Raw genomic sequence first — 23394 nt, 5'->3', positions numbered from 1 at the left:
CAGCATACATGTTTTCTAATATTCTTTTTTGCAGAACATATAATGCCGAAAACAATGTTTGGGATTTAGAAATAAGGGCTGTACGGTGGTGCAGTGGTTAGTGCTGGCATCTCAGAGCTAGAAGGTCCCTGGTTCGAGTCGTAGTGGGCCTTACTGTGTGGAGTTTGCATGTTCTCCCCGTGCATGCATTGGTTCTCTCAGGGTTCTCCGACTTGAATTTGAATTTATTTTGTTTGAATTGGAACGATGCAATTTAACATACTTCCAGAACATAGCACGAAACTGATGTGTTGCACAGAGAGTTTATAGCTTTCGCTTATTTTCAACTCTTGTCCCTAGTTGGGCCTTTACATAAACAATATAATACAAAGTAAAGCAGTCCGTATCATAAAAAAACAAACAACATAGAACTACAGATTTGAAAGTACAGCTAAAAATATATGCCATAATATAACAACACACAAATACTACACAATAATAAATAAGTTATCTAAAGTACAATAAACTAAAAATGACTACAGCCCTGGTTTGCTTCCTCCCACAGTCCAAAGACATGCTCGTTAGGTTCATTGGTGACTCTGAAATTGCCCATATTAATGTGAGTGTGAGCGTGAAAGGTTGTCTGTCTCTATGTGTCAGCCCTGTGATTGACTGGTGATCATTCCAGGTGTAACCCCACCTCTCGCCCAATGACAGCTGGGATAGGCTCCAGAAATGGTGCACTCCATCCCCATAGTTTTTAATACTCTCATCATTGTCTACATCACATGTAGAAGGGTTGACAATGTATAACAATGTTTAATGTTCTAAAATAAAGGAAGCCATATTGGTGCAAAAAATTGTTGCACAGTCCAAAGAGATTCCAGAGAGATTCTTCCCGTGTAAAATCAGGTCTCAGAAATGCTCCTGAAAAATACTACATCGGTTGGCTAACTACATGAATGCACATACATCAGCGCCACATGTATCACCAGGACAGCCCTCAGCACTTTATATTTACAGCTGCAAATATGCACATTTCATTATGCAACCAACAACATACAGGATGAGCAACTTTAATAACGGAGGACCATTTATCACAAGAGTTATTCCAGTGTCACCGTCTGTCTATCAGAGCGGAGTTAACCCAGGCCGTGTTTACATTCCTCAAACTGGATGTGATGCTATCACGTGGCTGAGGGGGGGGTCTGCAGGAAGGAGATGTTTGGAGGGTGAGCTGCTATTATCTCACAAACATGCACGTCTGCACGCAGCAATGCTCTGCTGGAAACCACCAATCCACCCTGTCACTGGACAGAAGATGATCCACTTTCAAAAGCTCACTCAAGTGTTCCTCTGGATGCATTCAAGTTACATTTGCAAAGTTTCCCCAAAGACATGCCTGAGTCGCACATCCATTCACACAGAGAGGAACAGCTGCTCCTGGCCAACACGTCACTCAAACACAAGGCCCCCCTTAACACCTCTTATGTTTGGAAAGTACCCGTGTTCATGCTTTCAACTGAGGAAGTTGAACCGGATCAGGATTTAACCAAGTGACTCACAAGATGGGGCTCAATGAAAGCAAGTCATATGCCATCAAACTTAGAGATAGACATGGGTGATGTGGCAATATGTTGATGTTAAGTTTATATACATCAGTATCAATATTTTCACAAGGTCTAATTTGATAAATATGCTAGTTTGAAGAGTATTGTGACAGAAACTGGAGGATTCATTATATCAACTTTAGTTTATAAAATGTGTCATACAGTAAGGCTGCAAGTCACGCTGAGTAAAAACTTTGATTAACATTGATTAAAACAACTTCATGTTCAGTGTTTCTCCATCCTTTATTCACAAAAACTTTCACCTGCTCATGCACAGGTAGTTTTTCTTTTTGGCAGTGAGTGGGTGGGGTTTAGTGGTGACATCACACCTTCGCATTAAATTGTTTCAGGGTCGAAGCTGCTGCCACGTCTCCTATTTAAAACATGCTGCAGCGCTGTTTTTCTCCCCGTTTTAACCGTTCTGAGAGATTAACTAGATTAGATTGGATTAACTACGGCCTGAAACAACGTTTGGCTTTTACTGATAGACTCTTTAGGGTCAAACACTTACCTGCTCATATTCTAGTCTGTTTTTTATTTGTTTTGCATGTAAACATCATATCCTGGTCTAAGAAATCTGGATAAGCCCTCTTATGATCAGAGAGCAGGATCTGGTAATTATCATGTATACAGGAATATGAATTACCAGGCTTCTCATGTCACATGTAAACATCATTTTTACGATAAGGTCAAAATGAGGATAGTAATGAGCATGCAAACACAGCCATAGACTTGTTTGCATGTGAAGACTTTACAGAAGTTGTTTTTAAACGATGACCCGTGGAAAGAAGTAAACAAGTCAAACCTACCACTGATGACTTTCAGCACATGTGGGGTTCAGGCTCACCGCCTCCTCGCCAATCTTCTTGCCTGCAAGGAGAGATAGAGAGAGAGAACAGATAATGATGCTCCATTAAAACACTAATTCAACACATACACTTCACTGTGGACATTCTTGTTACAGGACAGAAGAAGAGAGAGTGGATTATAAGAGTCAGGGGGGGTGTTGACTGAGAAAACACAACAGGATATACATGAATCAGTGGGCACTGGATTAAAGTAATAAAAACAGAAGTGGTATGACATGCAATCTAACAAGAGGGCTCAGAATTAAATCCTTCATCACTCAGTGCAGAGTGTCTCATTCCATGCGCTCTATTAATAACTAAATGAATGTTAAATATGATGCCCTGCTGCTTGAAATATCGCTGTCTCTGACACTGTCAAACACACAGGTGTCTTTGCACAGAGCACCTGGCCAGCTCTGATCAGAAGCACATTGATGAGGAAGGAATACAGAGAAACAGGTCAGTCCACTTCAGTGGAGTCACAAAACAGCCTCTGTTCGGGGGAAAAAACATTACAGTGCACAAAGTCTAAGAGTGTGACATGAGACGGTGCTTGTGCCTGCTCAAGGAGCCCTCTTTGTCATGATGCAGTTAACTCCTGCTCGGTGTACAACCTTCTTTATTCACAGTTGAACAGAAACCCTGTATTGACTCTGTGATAACAACAATCTATGAAGCCTGATGCATGCCAGACTGTTTGAATGCCTCTAAAAAAATTCTGCCGTCAGAATTTGCGTCAGACTGTTTGATTTCAATGTTTGGCCATGCCAGATAAATGCTGCTGGCACTTGTACATATTGACATACACCTACAAAGAACAGGTGGGGAAGGTGAACCTGGTGGCCGCCGGGGGGAAAGAGGGCAGAAAAAAAGTGCAGATTTAGCAAAGCCAGTTTGAGAACAGAGGCCCCCATTTACCTAGAATGTACTGCAGCTGTTTCCACCATGAATTGTGCATCAATTGCAACCACTCTCCGTCCCGTTCACAAAAGATAGTGCGCTAATGATATTACAGGGAATAGATGTTAGAAGACGAGCTGGGAGGGAGGGGCCTTTTCTTTTTTTAATCTAATTTTACTTTAACTGTAAGGGACTTTTTGCACTGCTGTTTGCTAACAACTTATTTTGCAAGGCTAATTTGCATATAGAGAGTCTGTTTTGTGCCAGCTGTATGCATGTTACCTAAATGAAATATGTGCAAATGACACAGCAGCACTGAGATGGTATTTGCACACATTTCCATTTGTGAGTTAGTCTCAGAATGAGTTCTGGTCGAGGTGTCGGTCACATCTTAAGATTTTGTCCTAAACTTCTGCACTTTAACCTGACTAGAAATGTCTGCAATTGAGAACCAATAATCAGCGGGCTTCATCTTATTATATTGTAGTGTGGATATGTATTATAATGTAATGATGACTACACAACACTCAAAGCTTATGCTTGCAGTTAACAGGTCCATTGCAGACTGATCCCACAGGCAGTCTATGTGTTGCATAGTTTCAGACGATTCATTAAGGGCCAAGAACTCAAACTTAAGGAATAAAGAGGATTTGGGTTCCCAGACGAGACACTGACATTAAACCAGTACAACAGCTGTGGTTAGGACAGCAGCACCTCACATTCAGAGTGTGATGCCTAACCAATGAGGTATAACATAAGGTTAAGTAGATTACCAGTTTCTGCATGATTCTTCCTCTCCTCCAGAGTGGAGCTGATGTCATGAACGTCACAGTGAGCTCGGGTTAGCCGCCAAAGAAATGCGGAGTTCTGTCCAAACTGCAGAGGAACACAAAAGTGTTACTGGACATTTGGTTTCAGTTTCAGTTTCTACCAGCTACATGGGATTAGTGGGGCGAATGATGCAACATATCTAAAAGCCTTGTGATGTATTTGAGTTGTCTCCTACAGCAATCTTTCTGCTCTTCACTGCATCCTGGAAATGTAGAACATTCAAATAAAGAATAATATCTTGTCCAATGTTGTCTTGGGATCAGCAGCAGAAAGGCAGAGGTGGCTGCCATCTTGTTTTGAAACTGATTGAGTCGTGCCTTTTCTGCCAGTAGATTGCACAAAAAGTGTTTACGAATGTAGACAACATGTCAAAGTTAAGTAGAATGAAGTAAAAGATGTAGAAAACCCAACATGTTAAGTCCCCACATGAGGATGTAGGGTGCCTTCAGGATTACTGACATCTATCAGCTGAATGTACACAGGTAGTTAATAACCAGGTTCACACACCTCCTCTCTGTGCTCACAAAGGAGGCTGAGACTTTCTCTTTTTTCAGAGTCAGTGCCTTTGTGCAAACAGTCGATCCTCTCGAGCAGGACAGTGAGCTGGTCTGCAGGTTGTTCCTCCTCACTCTGTTGTGCATCGCTCAGCTCTTCTTCGTCAGAGTCCGTCAGTGCGGTTATATACCTGCAAACACAACAAACACAAAGAGCAATCTGCTGGTGAATAGAGCTTCAGTTTTCTGTCAGCGTGTGCAATAAAACTTTACTGATTGTCTCCATCCTGCCATCAGCAACATCAGTAAACTGTTGCCAGATTCCCTGAGGTGCAAGTCAACAGCTGGTGTCCTAGTAACTCATCTTAAACCATCCTCTACCTGTGAGGAGGAATGAAAACACCTCAGATTAATCAAAAGCTGAAGTCTTAACGAGCATTTTTACCACCACTCTCCTCAGGTGCTGGTTTTAAAGGATCAATCTGCCTGCCTGTTTACACTCAGGATCTGTTTACATAAGTGGGTCACTTAATTGTTTATAAAGTCTAGCTGTTAGAAAGTCTTGACGCCTTAACACGGATACCTGAAGGCTTTTGCACCAACAGAGGGAGACTTGTTTTCAGGGCGAGGCACGCAACACTCGCATTAGATGTTTTATGGAGCCTTTCAACTCCTGTAAGTATGTACAAACACCCTGAGCTAGCTCTAGTAAAAAACTGCCGTATTAATGGTAAAGGTAAAAAAATGAAAGACACAAACAAGAGTGAAAATATGAAAAGCCTCTATTAAGTGTTGGCAGCTGCCACATGTGCGTCATTGGTGGTTAAGGGAATATTTTGGGCTGCGAGCCATGGTTCTGGAGGGATGTGTCAGAGCGGGCCACAGACAGAAACACTTGGGACCCAACAGGTGCCTAGTGCCGGAGGCTGCTTCCTGACTCCACCCCAAAACACACACCTTCAGCCCTGAGTGCTGTGATTACAGGAGATATATGAGGGCATTTTTTAGCTGCAGATTTTCTTCAGTCAACAAAGGAACTGTCAAGAATAACGTGCCAAGGCTGACAATGTCAACAACACAAATGAGGCTGTACTGCTGTACTGGGGTAAAGAAGGCTGTCCTACTTTGCAGAATACAATGTTACCGTGTCTGTTACCATCAAATGTATCCGATTTTCATTCAAACAAATCTGCTTTTCAATATATTTTTACAAAGGTTGACATTTGTTCTCAGCTCTATGGAGCGATCCCCATTACTCTTTATGGCCCACAACTTTTCTGTTTTAGATCACTACTGCGGGCTACCTGCCCAGCAGCAAAAGGCAGACGGTTAATGGTTAACGGTTGAGGTTAATGCAAAAGGGCCTCAAACATGCAATCTTTTAAATAGCCAGCAGAGGGCAACTCCATTGGTTGCAAAAAACAAGCCAGATTCTCACCTGATTTGTTCCCTCAGTGAACACTTTCCTAAAGAGTTCATGGTCTCAATCCAAGTTTCAAGAGTTTTTCAATGAAGCATGATGTTCATTTTGAAAGTTTTTCTCCCATTTACAGTCAAAAAGACAATAAAGCAGGGTATTTTCTAGTGCACGGCTATGTCCAGGTCAAGTCCAAGCCAACCACGGCAACCTGTTAACCAGAATAGAGACATAGCAATGTGTACCAAACCCTGTCAGCTAGGGACAGTCATATCTGGCTCTAAAAAATGTAAATGCCAATTTTAAAGTCAACAATGTGTGTGTTTGGACTGTGGGAGGAAGCCGAAGTACCCGAGGGGAACCCACACATGCACAGGGAGAACATTCAAACTCCATATAGAAAGGCCCCCTACGTCCGAACCGGGATTCGACCTGGACCCTTCTTGCTGTGAGGCACCACCGTGCAGACGGCTTTAAAACAGTGGCACACAAATTAACCACCATAAGACACTGGCCACACCAGACTGACCGTTTAAGCAAGGGTGCATTTTATTGCTTATCATTTGTAAAAGGAGGATTGGGTTATCCTCTTTCAAAAATAGCATACTCTGCTTTGCACAAAACAAACGGAAAGTGTCATTTTTAACACTAATTGCACTTTGATGGAAGCATGAGTCACTAGTTGAAATACTCAATGACATAAAGTGAGAACTCTGTTCTGTGTTTAAATCTAGAAGCTTTGTAGGAAATGGAGAATCACTAATCGTGACAGAACTAGACTTTGCTGTATCTTTATTTTAAGCTCCATTTGTTTTTATACCATCATTTTGAGATAGTGTGCAAAGCCTTCCTGCAATCCCCCCCCTGCACTAACCCCAGAGTAAACCCTCCAATCTGCAGGCTTTGATTGGCCAATACACGGCAGCTTCCAAAAACCTGAATGGGTGTGCTTTTGTGTTCACTCTGACTGTTGTGGTCTGCAGACATTACAGAGCACTGCTTTGCAACACAGAGGCCTGGCTTTTTAACTGTAACAAGACCGTCACATTACTGGACTTGTGTCATTCATTCATCCTTCTGTCCTTTTATTCAATGAGCAGTCCCTGCAGTTATTTACTCAGTGGGGCTGGAGGACTGAGCGATCAGCGCATTCCTGTCACGCCATCCCACGGCTCATCAATCACTTGAGTTGAAAGAAAAAAGAAGCTAAGGATCAATTTGTTTTACTGTGTGTGTTTATATAGTGTACATATGATTGTGTGCGGGAGCCATTATTATCCTTGTGAAGTTACAAGCAGTGCACAGCTGTGAAAGAACACATCTAAATATTGTCATCAGCGTTTCAACACCGACTATAATATACCAGCAGGCCCTCCCACCACTCACACATGACGTGATTGTGTTTGCTGCAGGCGAGTTCAGTTTGTGAGGGCTGACAGAAAATAAAACATTTATAGAGTTTTCTTTTGTCCATGATGCACATGTAAAGACAAAAAGGAAATTACAAACACCAATAGAAGCCCATAAAACAGAGACAGTGATGATCTGTGACTTCCTGAGTTACTCAAAGTGCAGATTAAGTGAAAGAGGACGAAAGTGTTCAGCAGACAATCAGACAGTTCTGATAATCAATTAATCATTACCTGATAAATAACACACTTGCTCTTCTCTGTTTTATATCACTGGACATCACATACCTAATTTAGTGCTGATCATATCATCACTTTTTTCTTCATTGTTGATTAAGCTGTCAGCTCCTCTTTAAACGTCACAGAGTCCCATGAGGGTCCATCAGTTTAGTTTAGTCTTCTCACAAACACTCCAAAACCCAACGACTTTCAGTCCACATGGAAATAAAACCTTTTAAAACAGACTTCCTGCAAATTATTTTTGCATCATAAACATTTCAAATGATCACGCCATTACAGAAAATAAAGAAAATATTCACTATTAAGAAGCTGGAAACGGAGAATTAGATCTTATTTTTTCTTTAAATAAGACTCACAGGGATAAAATTGATTGACAAAACATTTGGAATTTGACCACTCACTGATTAATGGTAGCAGCTCTTAGTTTAATTGATAATGAATATCACGGTTAACTGCAGGATATACTGATAAAGAGCTTTGACACATGATGCAATCATCATCACCTTAAGTTCAATATTAGCAGATCAAAGAGCTTGTTGTGGATGAGCAGAGGAACAGGAGACTCCCTGTTCTGGTGTCATCCAGTGAGAGGAAGTGAAAAGGGTGGATTCATACAAGTACCATGGGGTCCAAGTAAAGAATAGGATGGGAGTGACAATATGAAGCATTATGCATCTTTTGGGTATTAAATTTCCTCACTTCATCATTTTAAACCTGTTAGAAATGTGTGTGAAATGTTGTCATAAATAGCGTAGGAATTCGTTATGGCCACAAATGTGTTTTGTGAGGTCACAGTGACCGTGACCTTTGACCACCAAAATGCATCAGTTCATCCTTGGGTCCAAGTGGACAATTGTGCCAAATTTTAAGAAATTCCCTCAAGGTGTTAGTGAGATATCGCGTTCACGAGAATGGGACGGATGGACAAGCCTGAAAACATAATGCCTCCGGCCACGGCTGTCGCCAGCGCGGAGGCATAAAAACTGAGGGTGGCTGTAATGCAACATCATCAGGGATTTCAAAGCTGCCGTTTCACTTTTATGACAAGTCCAGGCGTCAGATGGAAGCGAGTAGCGACGAAGTGAGTAGAATCGACATGACGTTAAGATATGAAGTGACTCCATTGTTTCATATGGTTTACACTTACAAATTAAGTCCATCATTCTCGAAATCTTGACCACTTTTACTTTCAATGCTTGAGTAGAATGCAGAAAAGTCATTTCACCTACTCTCAGCACGACCTGCAGCACATGTAGCAGAGCATCACAGCTGACCACAAGAATTGGTTGACAATGTATAATATGATTAAATACATACAGCATTTTGAGTATCTAATTTCCATCGCAAAATAGATCTGCTGCAACATTGATACTTGGTGCATTTTCCCCTTAAAAATCACTTTGTATTGGTCAAAAGTGTCATATCAGTCACTCTACTATGGACACACATCCTCATAATAACACATCAGCAGCTGAATCAGTATCTTGTATACAACACTTCCAGCTGCTACATTTGGTTTGCACCTCAGTATTCAGTGACCATGCTGTGTCTGACCTTGTAACACTCTCTGTATATGTAAAGCTAAAGGGTTGAAAGCTTTATTTACAACAGGCTGTGTGCTCACAGGAGGAGATCAGCCATTCAGTACGCAGACCCCACGGGGCCATGGAGGGATCTCTCAGTAGAGCTTAGTGAAGGCAGTCTCTGAGGTTACACGCTCAAAACAAACCAGTTACCATCCCAACATCAGCAGGCCGTGGACCATGCAGCCCAGCTTATTCAGTGTGTGTCACCGTGGTGACAGGACCAATGAAAGCCTGCTCTGCAACAATGGCTGACTGACTGCAGAGAACCCCCCCTCCTCCCAGCGGATGGGCAGGGACCGACTCGCACTCTCTCACTGATCAGCTGCTGACAACATCACTGAGTTACTAACTATGCTGTCCTTTGTTATCCTTGATAATACAGGCAGGGAAATAACCTGTCAGTCATTTGTCACTAACACATCAGCAAACTATGAGTCAATAATGAATGCAACAATTCATCTTGAATGTTCAAGCATAAATAGTTTCCGTGACGATGTTGTAACTCCTAAAATAGCAGCAAGAAGAAACAAGTTTGGAGACTTGGGTTTTGTACACAAATGATGTTGGCTGCTAATTTTGCCAAAAGGCAAATAGGCAAGAAAGAAATGTGAACAAAGCAGCAGCCTCCAGACGGAACAATGAAGCCGACACAGAGGTGCCAAAACACGCAGTCCCTTAAACGGCCACCTGGGGCCGTATCCAAAAGCCAGTCAATCCTGATGTTAAGATGACCAACTTTACAGCAGAAATAATGTTTACAGCCTGGTACAGAAAATAGTCTTGGTCAACTTTTTTTTTAAATTAATGACAACTATATGGTGGTTCATTTTTATGTGACTGAACTGTTTAAAATATACTTATGCATAGTTAGGGGAGAGGTGGCTCTGACTGACAGGTGGGTGCTGCTAGCGGTCTGCTAGGTGTCACCTCAGATAATTCAGTGTTCATAATAGAAATTAAAGTAATAATGTTAAGATTTTCATTTAATATTAATGTCTGTTAAGTCATTATCTATCGCCGAATGAGGTAACACAATGGTGATTGAGCTTATGGCCCACTGATGAAAGCCTTTGCATTTGCAGTATTACAGACAGAAAAAAATCACAAGCAGCGCCCAGTTAGTGACGCGTTTTCCATCAGCCAGCAGCGGTTGGTCTGCCAGAGAGGTCTGCTTTTCCGCTCTCTGCAAGTGTTGCTTGATACAACTAGATGGATGACTACAGATACGGAAATCTTCCAAGATTGGAAATTTAAACTTGCGGCCACGTTTGTGGTGAAAGTTTCCAGTAAATATCAGACTAATAGTTTGGCTTGCTGTGCTGGTTTATTGTACTAACTGGCTGTCCAACAGGAGTTGATACTCCAACTTTTTCGGTGACCGAAATTCTAGTGTTTATGTTAGCCCTAGTTAGCAGGTATGGGCGTCTGCACTCAGCATACCTTGATTGTTTGCTTGCCGGCATGGAGATATTTGGTTATTTAAAGTAATATTTGATATGATGAAAATCAGCACTGTCTCGCGTGTTCTCGTACGTCCTCAGGCGCACTCTCTTGGTTACGGAGCATCTTTGAATGCATCACAACATCACTTTATACGTTAATAATTAATTTTAGTCTAGCTGAAATGAGCTACTACAACAGCTATGTGGCGCGTGGTAGTGATGGCGGAGAATTCAGATCCCAGCCCGGCCGGAGATAGAGAGATTCTCACCTCCAGCATAACAGACAGGTATAGATATGTTGATTTTTTTAAAAGACGTGTTTATGTTTAAAAAAAATATATATATCTTTGCACATAAGTTTGAGTTCTTTTAGAAGGAACAATAAAATGTCATTTTTGGTTAATTTTGACAGCACTAGTGCATGGGAGTCAGAGTTGTTTCACTTTTTCCCACAAAGAAGTCAGCAGAGTGATGAGAAAACTTTTCTTTTCACAAACCCGGCAAGTTACAAGCTCCATTACACAAGCTCTCTTAGCTTTCTGAGCATAATTAATGAACTGTCAGCTACCACAAATTGAATTTCACTCTGTTGGAAACACGATGGTTAAATATCTAATTAGCCAGATAATGTCTAATTAGCCTCGGGCGTTGACTGTATAACTATGATTTCTGAGCTTCAAACTGCAAAATATACAAAGACGCAGCCTTCGGAGTAGTTTGCATATTCAGACTGGTGCAAAATCTACCTAAAAAGTATATTTTCAATTCTATTTCCTTTCTAGCTTAAACATTACAACAGTATATTGGTCACCATATTGGTAAAAAAATGAAGGTTTCCTCTCTAAAATCAGCACGGATCTCAAAAACCCTATCTGTCGGTCCTCTAGTTGAATTATAACTATCTGAAGTGTGACCCATTTCCCACAGAGGAAGTCATTTATTTCAATATGAAATAAATGATTACAGCCAATTAATCGTATCAAGGTCAATAATCTATAATATCATCTATAGTAAACATTTTATTGATCCCAGTAGAAAAGCCAGCGTGGGTGGTCAGAAGCAGACTTGACAGGGTGACAGGAGACACATCAGACATTGGATCATGTCTGCGCTGTGCAGACTGTATGCACTGTACACCATTCAACCAACCTGTTTGTTTGTCTTTCATTGAATGTGAGGATATAGATGTGAATGTCTTGGATATGGACGGCTGCCTGCAGAGCTACACGTCCCATGACGTCACAGGCAAGTTATACTAAAGCTTTTAATCACTACGCAGACAATGAGCTCCCTTTTCCCTTTTCTAAACATTTCTGTGTGTGTTGATCAGACATGCCCGCCACTAAACAAAACTCCCGCTTGAATCTGCTTAAATCAACAACTATCCAATATCATAAATGCTATTTTTTTGGAAAAGGAAAAAAGAAGTGGTAATGTCCTTAAGCGACAGCGACGTGATGTGAATAAACTCAGCGGGAACTGTTCAGGGAATTACAAGTTCCTACAAGACACTTTGAAATGAGGCCTCTGACAGCTTGGCACACAAACGGGGTGATTGATTGGTCTCCTTACCTGCAGAGAGGTAGCTCTGAGGAAGCCGCTGTGACACATGACAAGCAAGAGGAATAAACAGCTGAAACTTTCAACCTTTCAGTGGCTGGGTCTACATGTTCCTGTTCGCCTTGCTCTGTGACTCTGACATAATGTCACACTAATTGTCGTGTTACCTGCGAACATTTCTGCAGACGTAATGTGCATCGTTACACAGGCTCAGACTGTCTGATCAAACACAGTGCCAACACTGGTCACACTTGGAGTATCTCTGCAAACATACAGGACATACAGTAGTGATTTATAATGATTATTTCTTTTTAAAGCTTTTAATAATAAACTGCAATTATGAGCCTAGAAAATAACATTTTAACATGCATGTTAGACCATTCAGCTTGCAGCAGAGGGGTATACACCTGAGCCTTTGCTTACTTGAATCTATCATGTTCTGCAGAAGCACTTGCTGGAGGATGTGTTTCAGATCCTATTACCTATACAATGAACCCTGTTGGAAATCTGCCGTCCCACTAAAGCTGGTATTTACAGAAGTCCAGTAAACTACACACCTGAAGATGTGTTTTCTCTCATTTATTACAAGAAATTACGTAATGAAAAAGCAACATCTGTCAGCAAAATATTGAACAGAGATGTTTGCAAACTTCCATTCTGTGCCAAGCAATAACTAGCTAATCTTGCTAATCTTGATTGCATTCTTAAGGCTTTAGATTTCAGCAAACCTGCAACAACTATTACCCAACCCTGAGAGTCGCGGCTCTTACGAGAATCGTGTGTGGAGATGTTGTTCTCCAAACAGTTCTGAGCCAGCCGAGCAGACACGAAGAGCTCTTTAAATGGATGTGAGGATTAGGGGTGTAACCGGCTCCTCTGGGGGAACGCTACATATTCCCTGAGGGGCTGAAGTTTCTTCACTGCACCATTTCCACTAACCCCCACACCCTCTGCTCATACAAATAACAGAGCGGCAGGAAAGGCTCTTTAATTATGGGAGGTGTGTGCGTGATGTGATTTCTTTTAAAGCATAATAACCCGGGCTGTAATTAAGAGCATTTGATGCAGCCGACGACTGCCACTCAAAACCAGTGAACTATACCTGCTAGAGGGCAGTCCTACATTCCCATCTGCTCCTCCAGTCAATGAGGAGGGAAAGGAAACACAAGTAGGGGGAGATTTTAGAGCATGCACGATATAGCTGCTGGCTAATATCAAAGATATGTCGATATTGGTGCGTATGTTTTTAAATATGCACCCACATGAAAACCTTTTACAGAACATGTGATGAAGAAAACTAATTGTCTTGCAGTGTCACCATGTAGTTTGTCCAGCAGAGCGTGCTCCAACTCCATCATTTACTACACACACAGTGTGCAGCACATACAGCACACGGTGGTCCGAGGTTGAACTGGTTAACATTATTTTAAATATACTTTCTCCCTCCGAAGAAGGACGCTATTGATTTCAGATTTCTTTACATAAATTGGATTGAGGCGATCTGCCCTTTGTTATTGCGCTTGATCAGCGCCTAAAGAAGCTGGATACTGTAAACCATTGTGCTTTACATTTAACACTGGCTGTGGCTCATACGCCAAGGTGCTCTTTATGCACCTCTGTGTACCTGTAGACTTTCACACTGGTTGGATTGACATATAAATCTCTTATTGGGCTGTTTCCTCTTTATTGTGTACAAACATGGATGAAGAATTAAAATCTGTATGGCCTGCCCTCTAACAATATTCGACAGATATTGGTCCCTAGAGTTAGAACGGAATAAGGGGGAAGATCTTGAATATACACTGCTCATTCCTCATCAAGGAAAATGTTGGAAAATGATCAGAACTGGTAGCTACGCGGGCTGCACGCCTCACAGCTAGAAGGTTCTGGTTTGGACTTGAGATGGGTCATGATTTTTGAATATTAATTCAAGTCATTAATTTATACAAAAAATCGTGAATGTTAAAAAAGTTAACGTGACTATAGTCGCATCTAAAAAATATATTTGTTCCATTGTTTTTACCAGCGCCTGGTTGTAATGTGGGACTACTGCCAGACGGTGGCTGTGGCGCATCTGAAAACCGCCATTAAATAACAAAAGAGCCAGGTGCTGGTAAAACAAAAGTGGTGCTGTGAGATTCAGAGCCAGAGAAAATGTTCAAATAGTTCCCAGTGAATATGGAATAGTATTCTTGCTTGAAATGCCCATCCCTAGTTTGGGCGTAGGAGGTGTAGAGTTTGCATGTTCTCCCTGTGCATGCATGGGTTTCCTCCTACAGTCCAAACACATGCTCGTTAGGTTCATTGGTGAATCTAAAATTGGCCACTTGGATTCACTCAGTGGGGGTGTGTGTCAGTTGCATTTGTCTGTATTATTTGGATTTTGCCGTTTCAAAGCTTATGCTGCTCTTATGGCTAGGTGATGCTTGATAGATTTTAAATAGATATATTACACCTAAATTAAAGTTTGGCTTTATTCTCAAATACGAAATGAAAGTAAAATTCTTCCTGTGATTTTTTTTCTCAAGCCTGGCTCGAACACTCTCCCATAAATAAGTTATGTAAAGTATGTTAAACATTATATAACATCTGAGGTCGTATAAACATAAACAACACGTGAAAAAAAAGCAGGACCCAACCTCTGCATGGAATGTGATTCTTAGAGAACACAGACAGTTAACATTAATTACCCAGGGTGCACTGGGCGTTCAATTGGCCTACTTTATGTTGTTGTAGTTGTAAAAAATGGCTCGGAGGCAGCTGATTAATCATTGTGAGAACAGTAACAGAAGCGGGGCGGAGACGTGCAGCTCTGATCTTCCTGCACACCTAAAACTGTGTGGTTAGGATTTGACAGAAGCTTGTCTTCTTGGCACTTCACAAACTTCACTTCCTAAAGAAAAGATCGCAGGTCACGCCAGGCTGAGAACTAGAGTGACGGACAAAGTGTCCCTGGAAAGATGTGCATGTACAACAACATCTCTGCCTTCTTTAAAACAGTTTCTTAATCGTGTGTTTGAAATATGTCCAGTCACTTCCTAAGAAAACATCACTGTTCCTGCCTGGCTGCTGAAAAGTCTTGGCTTAATCATCATCATTTAATGGTTGATGTTTGTTTTTATGAGATGAGATTCAGAATGATAGTCTATTGAAAAGAAACACATCTGCTGTTTATGTTCTCTAAGGCTGGCACATGTTCAAGGCATTTGGCTGAGGTTGGAGGTGGGTGACTGGGCATGTGCTGCTTGATTAGTCTGCTGTTCTCTGCAGCGCCTTGGGCTAATGTTCATACTGTCATCAGTATAATTTAGCACAGAAAAGGAGCGAGCGAGTCTAAGTGGTACAGTGGGAGGGCCTGAGATGTCTGATCCACATGCTGAGCAGCAGCTAAGACAATGTGGAAATTTAGCTGGCATCAATTCGCAGCTGCCACCTGTTGAGCTCTCACTCTGCAGTTGATCTATCGTCTGTTTATCTGCAGGAATTTTTTAGACCAATAATTTAGCCCCATGAAAGCACAAAAGGTTGAATATAAATATAAATGTATTGAGCTCCAAAGCAGAGACAGATGTTCACAGCTGTTCAAAAAACGTCCTCTCTGCCGTGCTGTGTCAGCTCAGCTGAAGTGCTGTAAACAGTGGAGTCTGCTGGACAAACTCTGTACTGATGACTCCATCTCTACAATATTACAGGCTGCAAAAAGCAGTGGTTACTGTAACAGTAGCACACTTATGTATGTATATCAATATAATATGTGATGGGCTGACCCTAAATGTTCAAGTTCAAATATATAACTATCCATAATAAATATATGTTTAACGAATTTCCATATCTAATATTCCATTTGAACAGAACTAAGCACTGATAGCCTGCATTTAATCCACATTATCTTGTCACAAACCCGATCTGTGACTTGAGAAACAATCTAATGAACCTCCAACGTTACACATTCTGCCCGACATTTGGTCGTAATCTCTGACATGCATGTTTTTTTTCCAACTGTGGAATAATTCAAAGGTAAAATACTGTATGTTCTATGGAGAGAAGGCCTCTAAAAGGTCATCCATGATTTGATTTGAAATGACTTCATTATTGTCATTCCTTGTATTCAGGGCTCAGCCAGAAGGCCTTCTACTTTCTTCAGCTTGATTAAAACTCAGCTGCAAGACTACAAGACCATATTACTCCCATCCTCCCAAACTGATCATGTCAGTTACAGTTTACAGACCACACACAGGGGCAGTAATAAAGCAGAGCATTCTGTTTGGATATCATGAAGAAGCCTAATATGTGTAGGGATTTTCTGATTAAGATATGTGGGATACGATGATATTATTCAGGTTTTAGGAACGTTCTTTGGACATACTGTATATACAGCACATACAGAATGAGTCTCAGTTGGGTTTTTCTGCAGTTTGTGAAACACACAGAACGGTTTACAGTCACCTCTGTGCGTTGTAAACAAACCAACAAATGATAAGGTTGGTGTTAATCACAGTAGTTATCGCTGCATGTACAGTAATATCAATGGACTATTCAATTTCACTACCAATGAAAACAGCTTCGTAGGAATATCATCTTTTTCTGAATCAGGCCCGTAACTTGAACATTTTGTGTCTGTTAGACCATCAGGGCTCAGTAGTAAGAAAAAATGTTAACACAGTGGCAATCTCAGATCCCATTGGCTATATTCCGAGACGATATAGCCTCTGGGGACACGTGCTGGGCGGTAAGCGATAAACGACTTCCCGTCAAGACTTCCTTTTCCGCGTGCTGCACTGTTACAGAAAGAGAAACCGTTCTCTTGTGATTTACTTGTTCTTAACGGGTCTTACCTTTGCTGACATTTCAACATCAGATGCAGATTTGTAAGAAGTAAAAATTCAAGCTTTGTCAGGTCTGTCCTCAAGAGGAGAAGAAAACTTTTAAAATGCTCGTTTGTTGAACGGAGGTTGGATCGATGATGCATTCAAGGAAGTCAGGAAATCTGAACGCTTAACGGCTTTCGTGACACAGCGTCAAGGGAATTCATCTGAAGTTAAATTTTAGATCTAGAGCAGATTGTCAGCTGTTAGCATGCAGATGTCTGTTTATAGAGATTAATAAGAAGCTAAATCGTCGTCAGATGACGCTGATGGAGCCGGGATGTCATTACACACGGACTGTTTTTCTTGCATTCCCCGCAGCCTGCTGATACGTGATTGGTCAATATTACTCGGACTACAAGCGTAGTTCAAACACAACACTTGCCTTCCCGGAAATCCACGTCCCTGCCTGCAGATTCTACATTTCTATGTAGAATCTGTAAATAGAGATTAACACAGTAGCAACAGGAGGATTTTCCTTTTTCTGTTGTTTCTCTGTAATCTCTGATCCAGTAGTGACCGTGCTGTTTCCAAAGGTACATCTGCAGGCCACTGTTAAACTATACTGTGCGGGGGTGATGGATGGAAAACTTACTGGAAGAAATATTGATATTGACGATTTTAAGCTTATTCTAAACAATATCTGATTTAAAATTGTTTAAAAAAACCCTATGGTCTGCTAAATATTCAAAAAACACTATCATTTTTGTTGTACACATGGGTATGGGCATTGGGACCCTAATTGACAGGCATCATGACTTTTCTAACAGAACAAAGGATGCACGTTTGAGTGAGAGTATATCCTCATGTCTGTAACACTTGATTAGTTTATGTTTAATGAGGATACTTTGAGCACAAGCTGCTGAGGTGTATGAATAATAATAGAGGGAGCAACAATCCAAAATACTGGCTGTGATCAAAGGTCCAAGTCTGCTCTGTGAGATTAAGAAGTGGATTATCAGTAAACTAGGCACACTGTGGGAGTCCAGTTTAACTGTTGTTAGCATTCAGTGTGTCAGCGAGTGATAATTTGAAAACTTTCATGAAACTGGGGAGCTAACATAAAGCTGAATAAATGAATGGAGAAACATATCGAATGCAGAAGCTTCCACTAAGGTGCACAACACATATTACAATTAAGCATTGAGTTGACTCTCCATGGTGACTCTGCCACGGCCATGTCACAAGGCCTCACTGAATGGTTGTATTTGTTTGAAAATGATGTGGTGGCAAGTTAAATTGGTTCAGCCTGTTAAAGTACTCACCCTCCCTCGCTCTCTGCTTCCTCTGAGCTCCGCCCCCCCGCTCTGGCCCCAGTGACGGTGCCTGCAGCCCTTTTCCTCCGTGTCGGTGTGCTCCTGTGGAGGGGACTGGCTCGACGTGCCTCCTCGCGCCCCCTCAGCTCCTCCCTGACTTGGTCCTGCAGCGTTGGTAGAGCGTTCTTCAACGACTTCATCTCCTCCTTCAGCTCAGACACGCACTGGATCAGGGCCTCGAGGCGCTCCAGCACCTCAACTTGACCCCTAGGCAGACCAGGACCATCCACCAGCATGAGGCCAGCCCCTTGTTCATTATTGCTGTTGAGGTAGAAGCCTGGCCAGGAGCTTCTTCTTCTTGTTCTGAAACCCCTGTAACACACCGCAGCCAGACTGAGGCCAGCCATTCCAGCCAGCGCTCCCAGAACCAGCACCTTGCTGTCTGCCTGAGCCATCCTGCCGACCTGCAGAGAACAGACATCACAAGTTTTAACCAGCTGCTTTTACAAACATGCAGGTGACATAACATTATTGTTATATGAAAAACGTAGGGCTACAACTAACAAGCATTTGCATATTTGCAATTATCCAAAACTAATGTGATATTTAAAATAACCCCATCTCAGTCACCCAGATCCAAACATCTGCATTTATTCTGAACCATTAATATAAAACTCATAAATAAATAAAACAATAAAATGCAGGACATTTCCAGGTAAAAAACCAGACCGTGCTAATATTTGGCACTTTTGAGTGATAACTGATGGACAAAAATGAATTAAAACAAATGTTCAGTTTAATGTTTTGTTAATTTCAGTGGAAACAGACTCCTTTTTTCGCTGTATCAACAGTTATATCAACTGATAATCAGTTGTGAGTTTAGTTGTAAACATGTTGTAAGCTTGGTAGGAATTAGACTGGAGTAATTAATTTTTAACCATCCATTAACACCAACTCAATTATGAGAGTTAACTCACAGTTAGCAGACATGAGCAGACATGAGTATCAGTAAACAATAGTGAAAAATACCAGAAAGTAGAAATGCACTATGATATGGTGGAATATCATTATCTGAAGATAAATGCTTTAAAAACAAATAATGGCCGCAAGCGAACATTTCAGGTGGTCATTTGAGTAATGACCAAACAAGAAGAGCTGTTGACTGTTCAGATAATATCTGAAGCAATTCAGCATGCAGTCAGACACAATAGGTGAAGATATGCACCTTCTAAAAATGTGATATAAAAGAATTATGGCGTACTGTACATGAAGCTGTAGTTAAAAACGTTTGGTTTTTCCGAGTAAATTGTACACTTTTAAAAGGATTGGGTTGGCTGTGGCTCAGGAGAAATGCCTGTCAAAGTGTCCTTGGACAAGGCACTGAACCCAAAATTGAGGAATTAAATTACTTTAGATCCCAATGAGCTGGAAACCTGGCAGCATGGCAGCTGGCAGAAACAGATGTCAGACAGATAGTTGCCTTCCACCTTTAACACAGGTAATCTGTTATGGATGTCTCAATGTCTGAGTGAAGCAAAGAGCCTTACAGAGTAGGCTCTACCTCAGTGGCAAGATTGGGCTCATATTAATAGGAAACATGATCCCCTTATGCATGATGGGATATCCTTCTGCCTGTGAAAATGTGCCTCCTGTCATATTTACTAAAACATATTAATAGCTCGAGGTAAGGGTCAAGACAAGAGGTGAATAAGACCTTTAAAACGGTTTCCCTGTAAGTTATTTGTCCAGTGTCCATACCCTTTAGCATTTAGCTCATTCCTGCTTCGGGGTTTGAGTCCCTGTTGCTCCAGTAAACGCTTTAGTGGAGACAGACAAATATAAATACCTAGTAGAGACTGTCGCTTATCTGCAGCAGGCGGTTTACTGGGAGCTAATGTTAAGAATGTCTGGTAAACTAGCCGAGCTAGATAATTGGATCAACACAGTAACGCTAATCACTCAGCGAGCATGTTAGTCACGTTAGTAAGAGTCAGAGAGTAACACAAGGCCTAAACACACTGACACATTCAATGTCTCAAAGATTCTTCATCCCTATTTACTTCATATGTTCATTATCAAGGTTATCATGTTGATTAGCCGACAATAACAAAGTCCAGCTACTAGCTTAAAGTCGGGACGTCGGTTTGCCAACACATAAATCAAACTGTTAAACGGCATTAAAATGTAAAAACTGTTAACTCAATCAGCACAACAAGTAAAATAAACACACGCTGCATAAATGATAACTAAAGTGACATAATGAGAGACCTTACTGCACAGGGAAGGAGGCTGAGGCACTTCTGTCGCCCTGACAGTTCGCTCGTGTAACAGTCAAAACAGTCCGTACAGGCTCAGGCACCGAGATCAAAGGTTCCGGGCTTCACCTGCCTAAACCTCGCAATTCGATTAACTTAAATAAATCTTCTCCTAAAGTCAGTTTCATATCAAAATCTTTGACCTAAGTCCTCTCAGAACCCTCCACCCTGTTAACTCATGTGATCCCTGCTGCCTCCGCTGATATCTGTGTGAATCAACTCCCCTCCCCCCATGTCAAACAAGAAATACCACCTGAGATTGTTGCTGTGAGTGATGTTGCGGTTCACATTCATTAGTGTTTCATACAAAATGACATTAACTGTGGCAGGGTTGGGGTTCAAATGTCTGTTGTTATTTATGATTTCATGCTCTTTGTGCCAAACAAATTCCCTGAGTAGCAACAATGCTTTAATTTTTAATTTATTTGTAAATATTGAAAATATCTGGGCAAGGACATTATACCAGAGAACTCCTTTCTTTCTGCATTTCTCTGCAGAACCAGTGATTGTCAGCAGACCCTCCTCAAGACAGCAGAATGGATAGAGATGCAAGGGTTAGAGTGAGGGGAGATTCTCCACGAATTGAACAAAGATGGCATCTGGGGTTTTTTGGATGGGGTTTTTTGGATGGATAAAAAAAACCAAGATGTAATAAGATTTACTCAAGGCATTTCTAAGATACAGATTTTCTAAGAAAGGGACTGACATGACCTTTGACCTTTGACCACCATATTTCTTTAACATATTAAGCTGCAGATGGGGTCAAGTGCCATGGGAAAGACAAAAACTAAAATACAGCGTACACTTAAACTGAAATGTTTGTTTATATGTAGGATTTTTTTAAGTGGCTAAAGTACGTGGTACTCTTGACCCCGTCGCTTCCATGTAGGAATCTAAGCTAAGGGCTCCGGCCAGCTTCTCCTAACAGACTATTATCTACTACATAGTACACTTAGTATTGATAAGTACCTCATACAACCCCACTTCAAAAAACCGAACTATCCCTTTAAGGCAACGGCCTACTACAGGAGGCATGGTAAAAAAAAACTCAGTTAGGTGAGGTCTGCCTGCCTGTGTATTCTAGAAACATACTGGTTTCCTCCTGCGTGAGCATTCAAGTCTTTGTTCTTTAAAAGAAGAAATACTCCTTTTTTTAGGGCTCTACTTTGTATCCTTATGTTGCCAGATTTCTGTTTTGTCTTGACTATATTGGCTTTTCTAAATGATTCTGTTTTATAAGTGATATTGCAGTGTTTCCCTCTTTCTTGTTGTTTTCTGCTGAAGGTCAGACAGTCTGTATTAAAGTCTAATCCAACTAGAAACATTAAAGACCTTGTGAAGACCTGCCTGCGTTTGCCTTTGTTGCTAAACGTTCATCAGCGATTCTGCAAGGACACTGATTGTTTGCGCATGTGCACTTACTGTTTACTGACCTATATATACTGGCAGCAAGTGTGGGGAACTAAAAATGAATCAGTCTTATCAAAATAACAACATCATGTTTCCCATCACAATCTTTCTTTCCAATTATTATTGTTTGTAACAAAATGCACGTGACACAGCATAAACAAAGTAATTGGATTTTTCCTTTTACTGCTCATTATACTAATCAGTATTGTTGCACAGATCAAGATCTGTGTTGCATTGCTTGTTAATTCCCCTGCTTTCTTATCTAGTGTGTGCATGTTAACATTTTACAGTTTTATTTATTACAGATTCAGATTCAATTTATTTACCTTCTTTTGAATAAAAAGTGTTTTCCTTAGTTTTCTTTAAACGACCTTATCATCACAACATGTGAGTAAATACTCAGAGGGCAAAGTTCAACACAACAGATATCACAGTGTGTGGTGTGTGATACAATTAATGAGTTATAGAAACAGATAATAATAACTGCTTTAAAGGAAGTCATCAAACATAAGTTACATTTTACACAGTCTCATTTTTGTGTAGCACCCAAAACTTATTTTACCTCTGTAGAAAACAAGTCTAGTCAGTCTATACAGCTCATAATAATTATGGTATAATAAGAAGCTTAAACAGAGACCTACCTCTCTGATTCTCTCCCCTCACAGTGTGTCCCTGCAGAGAGCCGCCACGGAGTTTGCAACACATTTATCATCACATCAACCTTGGACCTGCAGTCCTCCCTGGGTTTGATTCAAGTGTTTGGCATTGACTGTGGAGGAGTGGTTAACTAGTGATTTATTTCATAAATCAATGCAACAGATGCAACACCATGCAACATTCTGTGTCTTTATTTGTGAGTCTTTTAGTTATATTTTAACATTTTCTTGTATTTATTTGTTTGACTGCACATCAGGACATGTTCATGAAGGTTCAGAAAACTTTCCATCTGACAAAACTGACCTTGAGTTATTTTGTTGCATAAATGCTTTCAGCTCTCTGGGATGATCATGTTTATTTGACTTGGCAGAGCTACGTGAGCTCTGTAATTGTTTGCTTCTTTCAGTCTATAGAGAGGAAGAGAGCATTACTTGCTTAGAAACACAGGTTTCAGGGAGTTCCCTCGTATGAGAGGTGCTACGTGCAGTTTCTTCCCTGCTCTCTGCACACAGTATTGTCCCTCAGCCCACAGCCTGCATTCTGCCTGCACAGGAGACAAAAAGCCCACCTGAAGG

General features: G+C 41.1%; 1 protein-coding gene across 1 annotated transcript in view; it reads right to left on the bottom strand.

Moving 5' to 3' along the window:
• LOC138589060 (regulator of microtubule dynamics protein 2) overlaps positions 1 to 20874 on the bottom strand; it is a 40950-nt gene extending 20076 nt beyond the window's left edge. Inside the window, exons 1-5 of the mRNA XM_069659342.1 lie at positions 20711 to 20874; positions 18447 to 18901; positions 4676 to 4853; positions 4111 to 4213; positions 2399 to 2459 (exon numbers count right to left, since the gene is read on the bottom strand). Of these exons, the coding sequence (XP_069515443.1) occupies positions 2399 to 2459; positions 4111 to 4213; positions 4676 to 4853; positions 18447 to 18892 (788 nt within the window). The 5' untranslated portion in view covers positions 18893 to 18901; positions 20711 to 20874. The remainder of the gene's footprint in view (positions 1 to 2398; positions 2460 to 4110; positions 4214 to 4675; positions 4854 to 18446; positions 18902 to 20710) is intronic.
• Between the last annotated feature and the right edge of the window lie 2520 nt (positions 20875 to 23394).

The sequence above is a fragment of the Semicossyphus pulcher genome, unplaced genomic scaffold (assembly GCF_022749685.1).
Source record: "Semicossyphus pulcher isolate SPU_LCO1_2020_fin unplaced genomic scaffold, fSemPul1.0.p SCAF_12, whole genome shotgun sequence".
In the NCBI taxonomy this organism is placed as follows: domain Eukaryota; kingdom Metazoa; phylum Chordata; class Actinopteri; order Labriformes; family Labridae; genus Semicossyphus; species Semicossyphus pulcher.
This window is presented reverse-complemented; position numbering and strand designations above follow the sequence as displayed.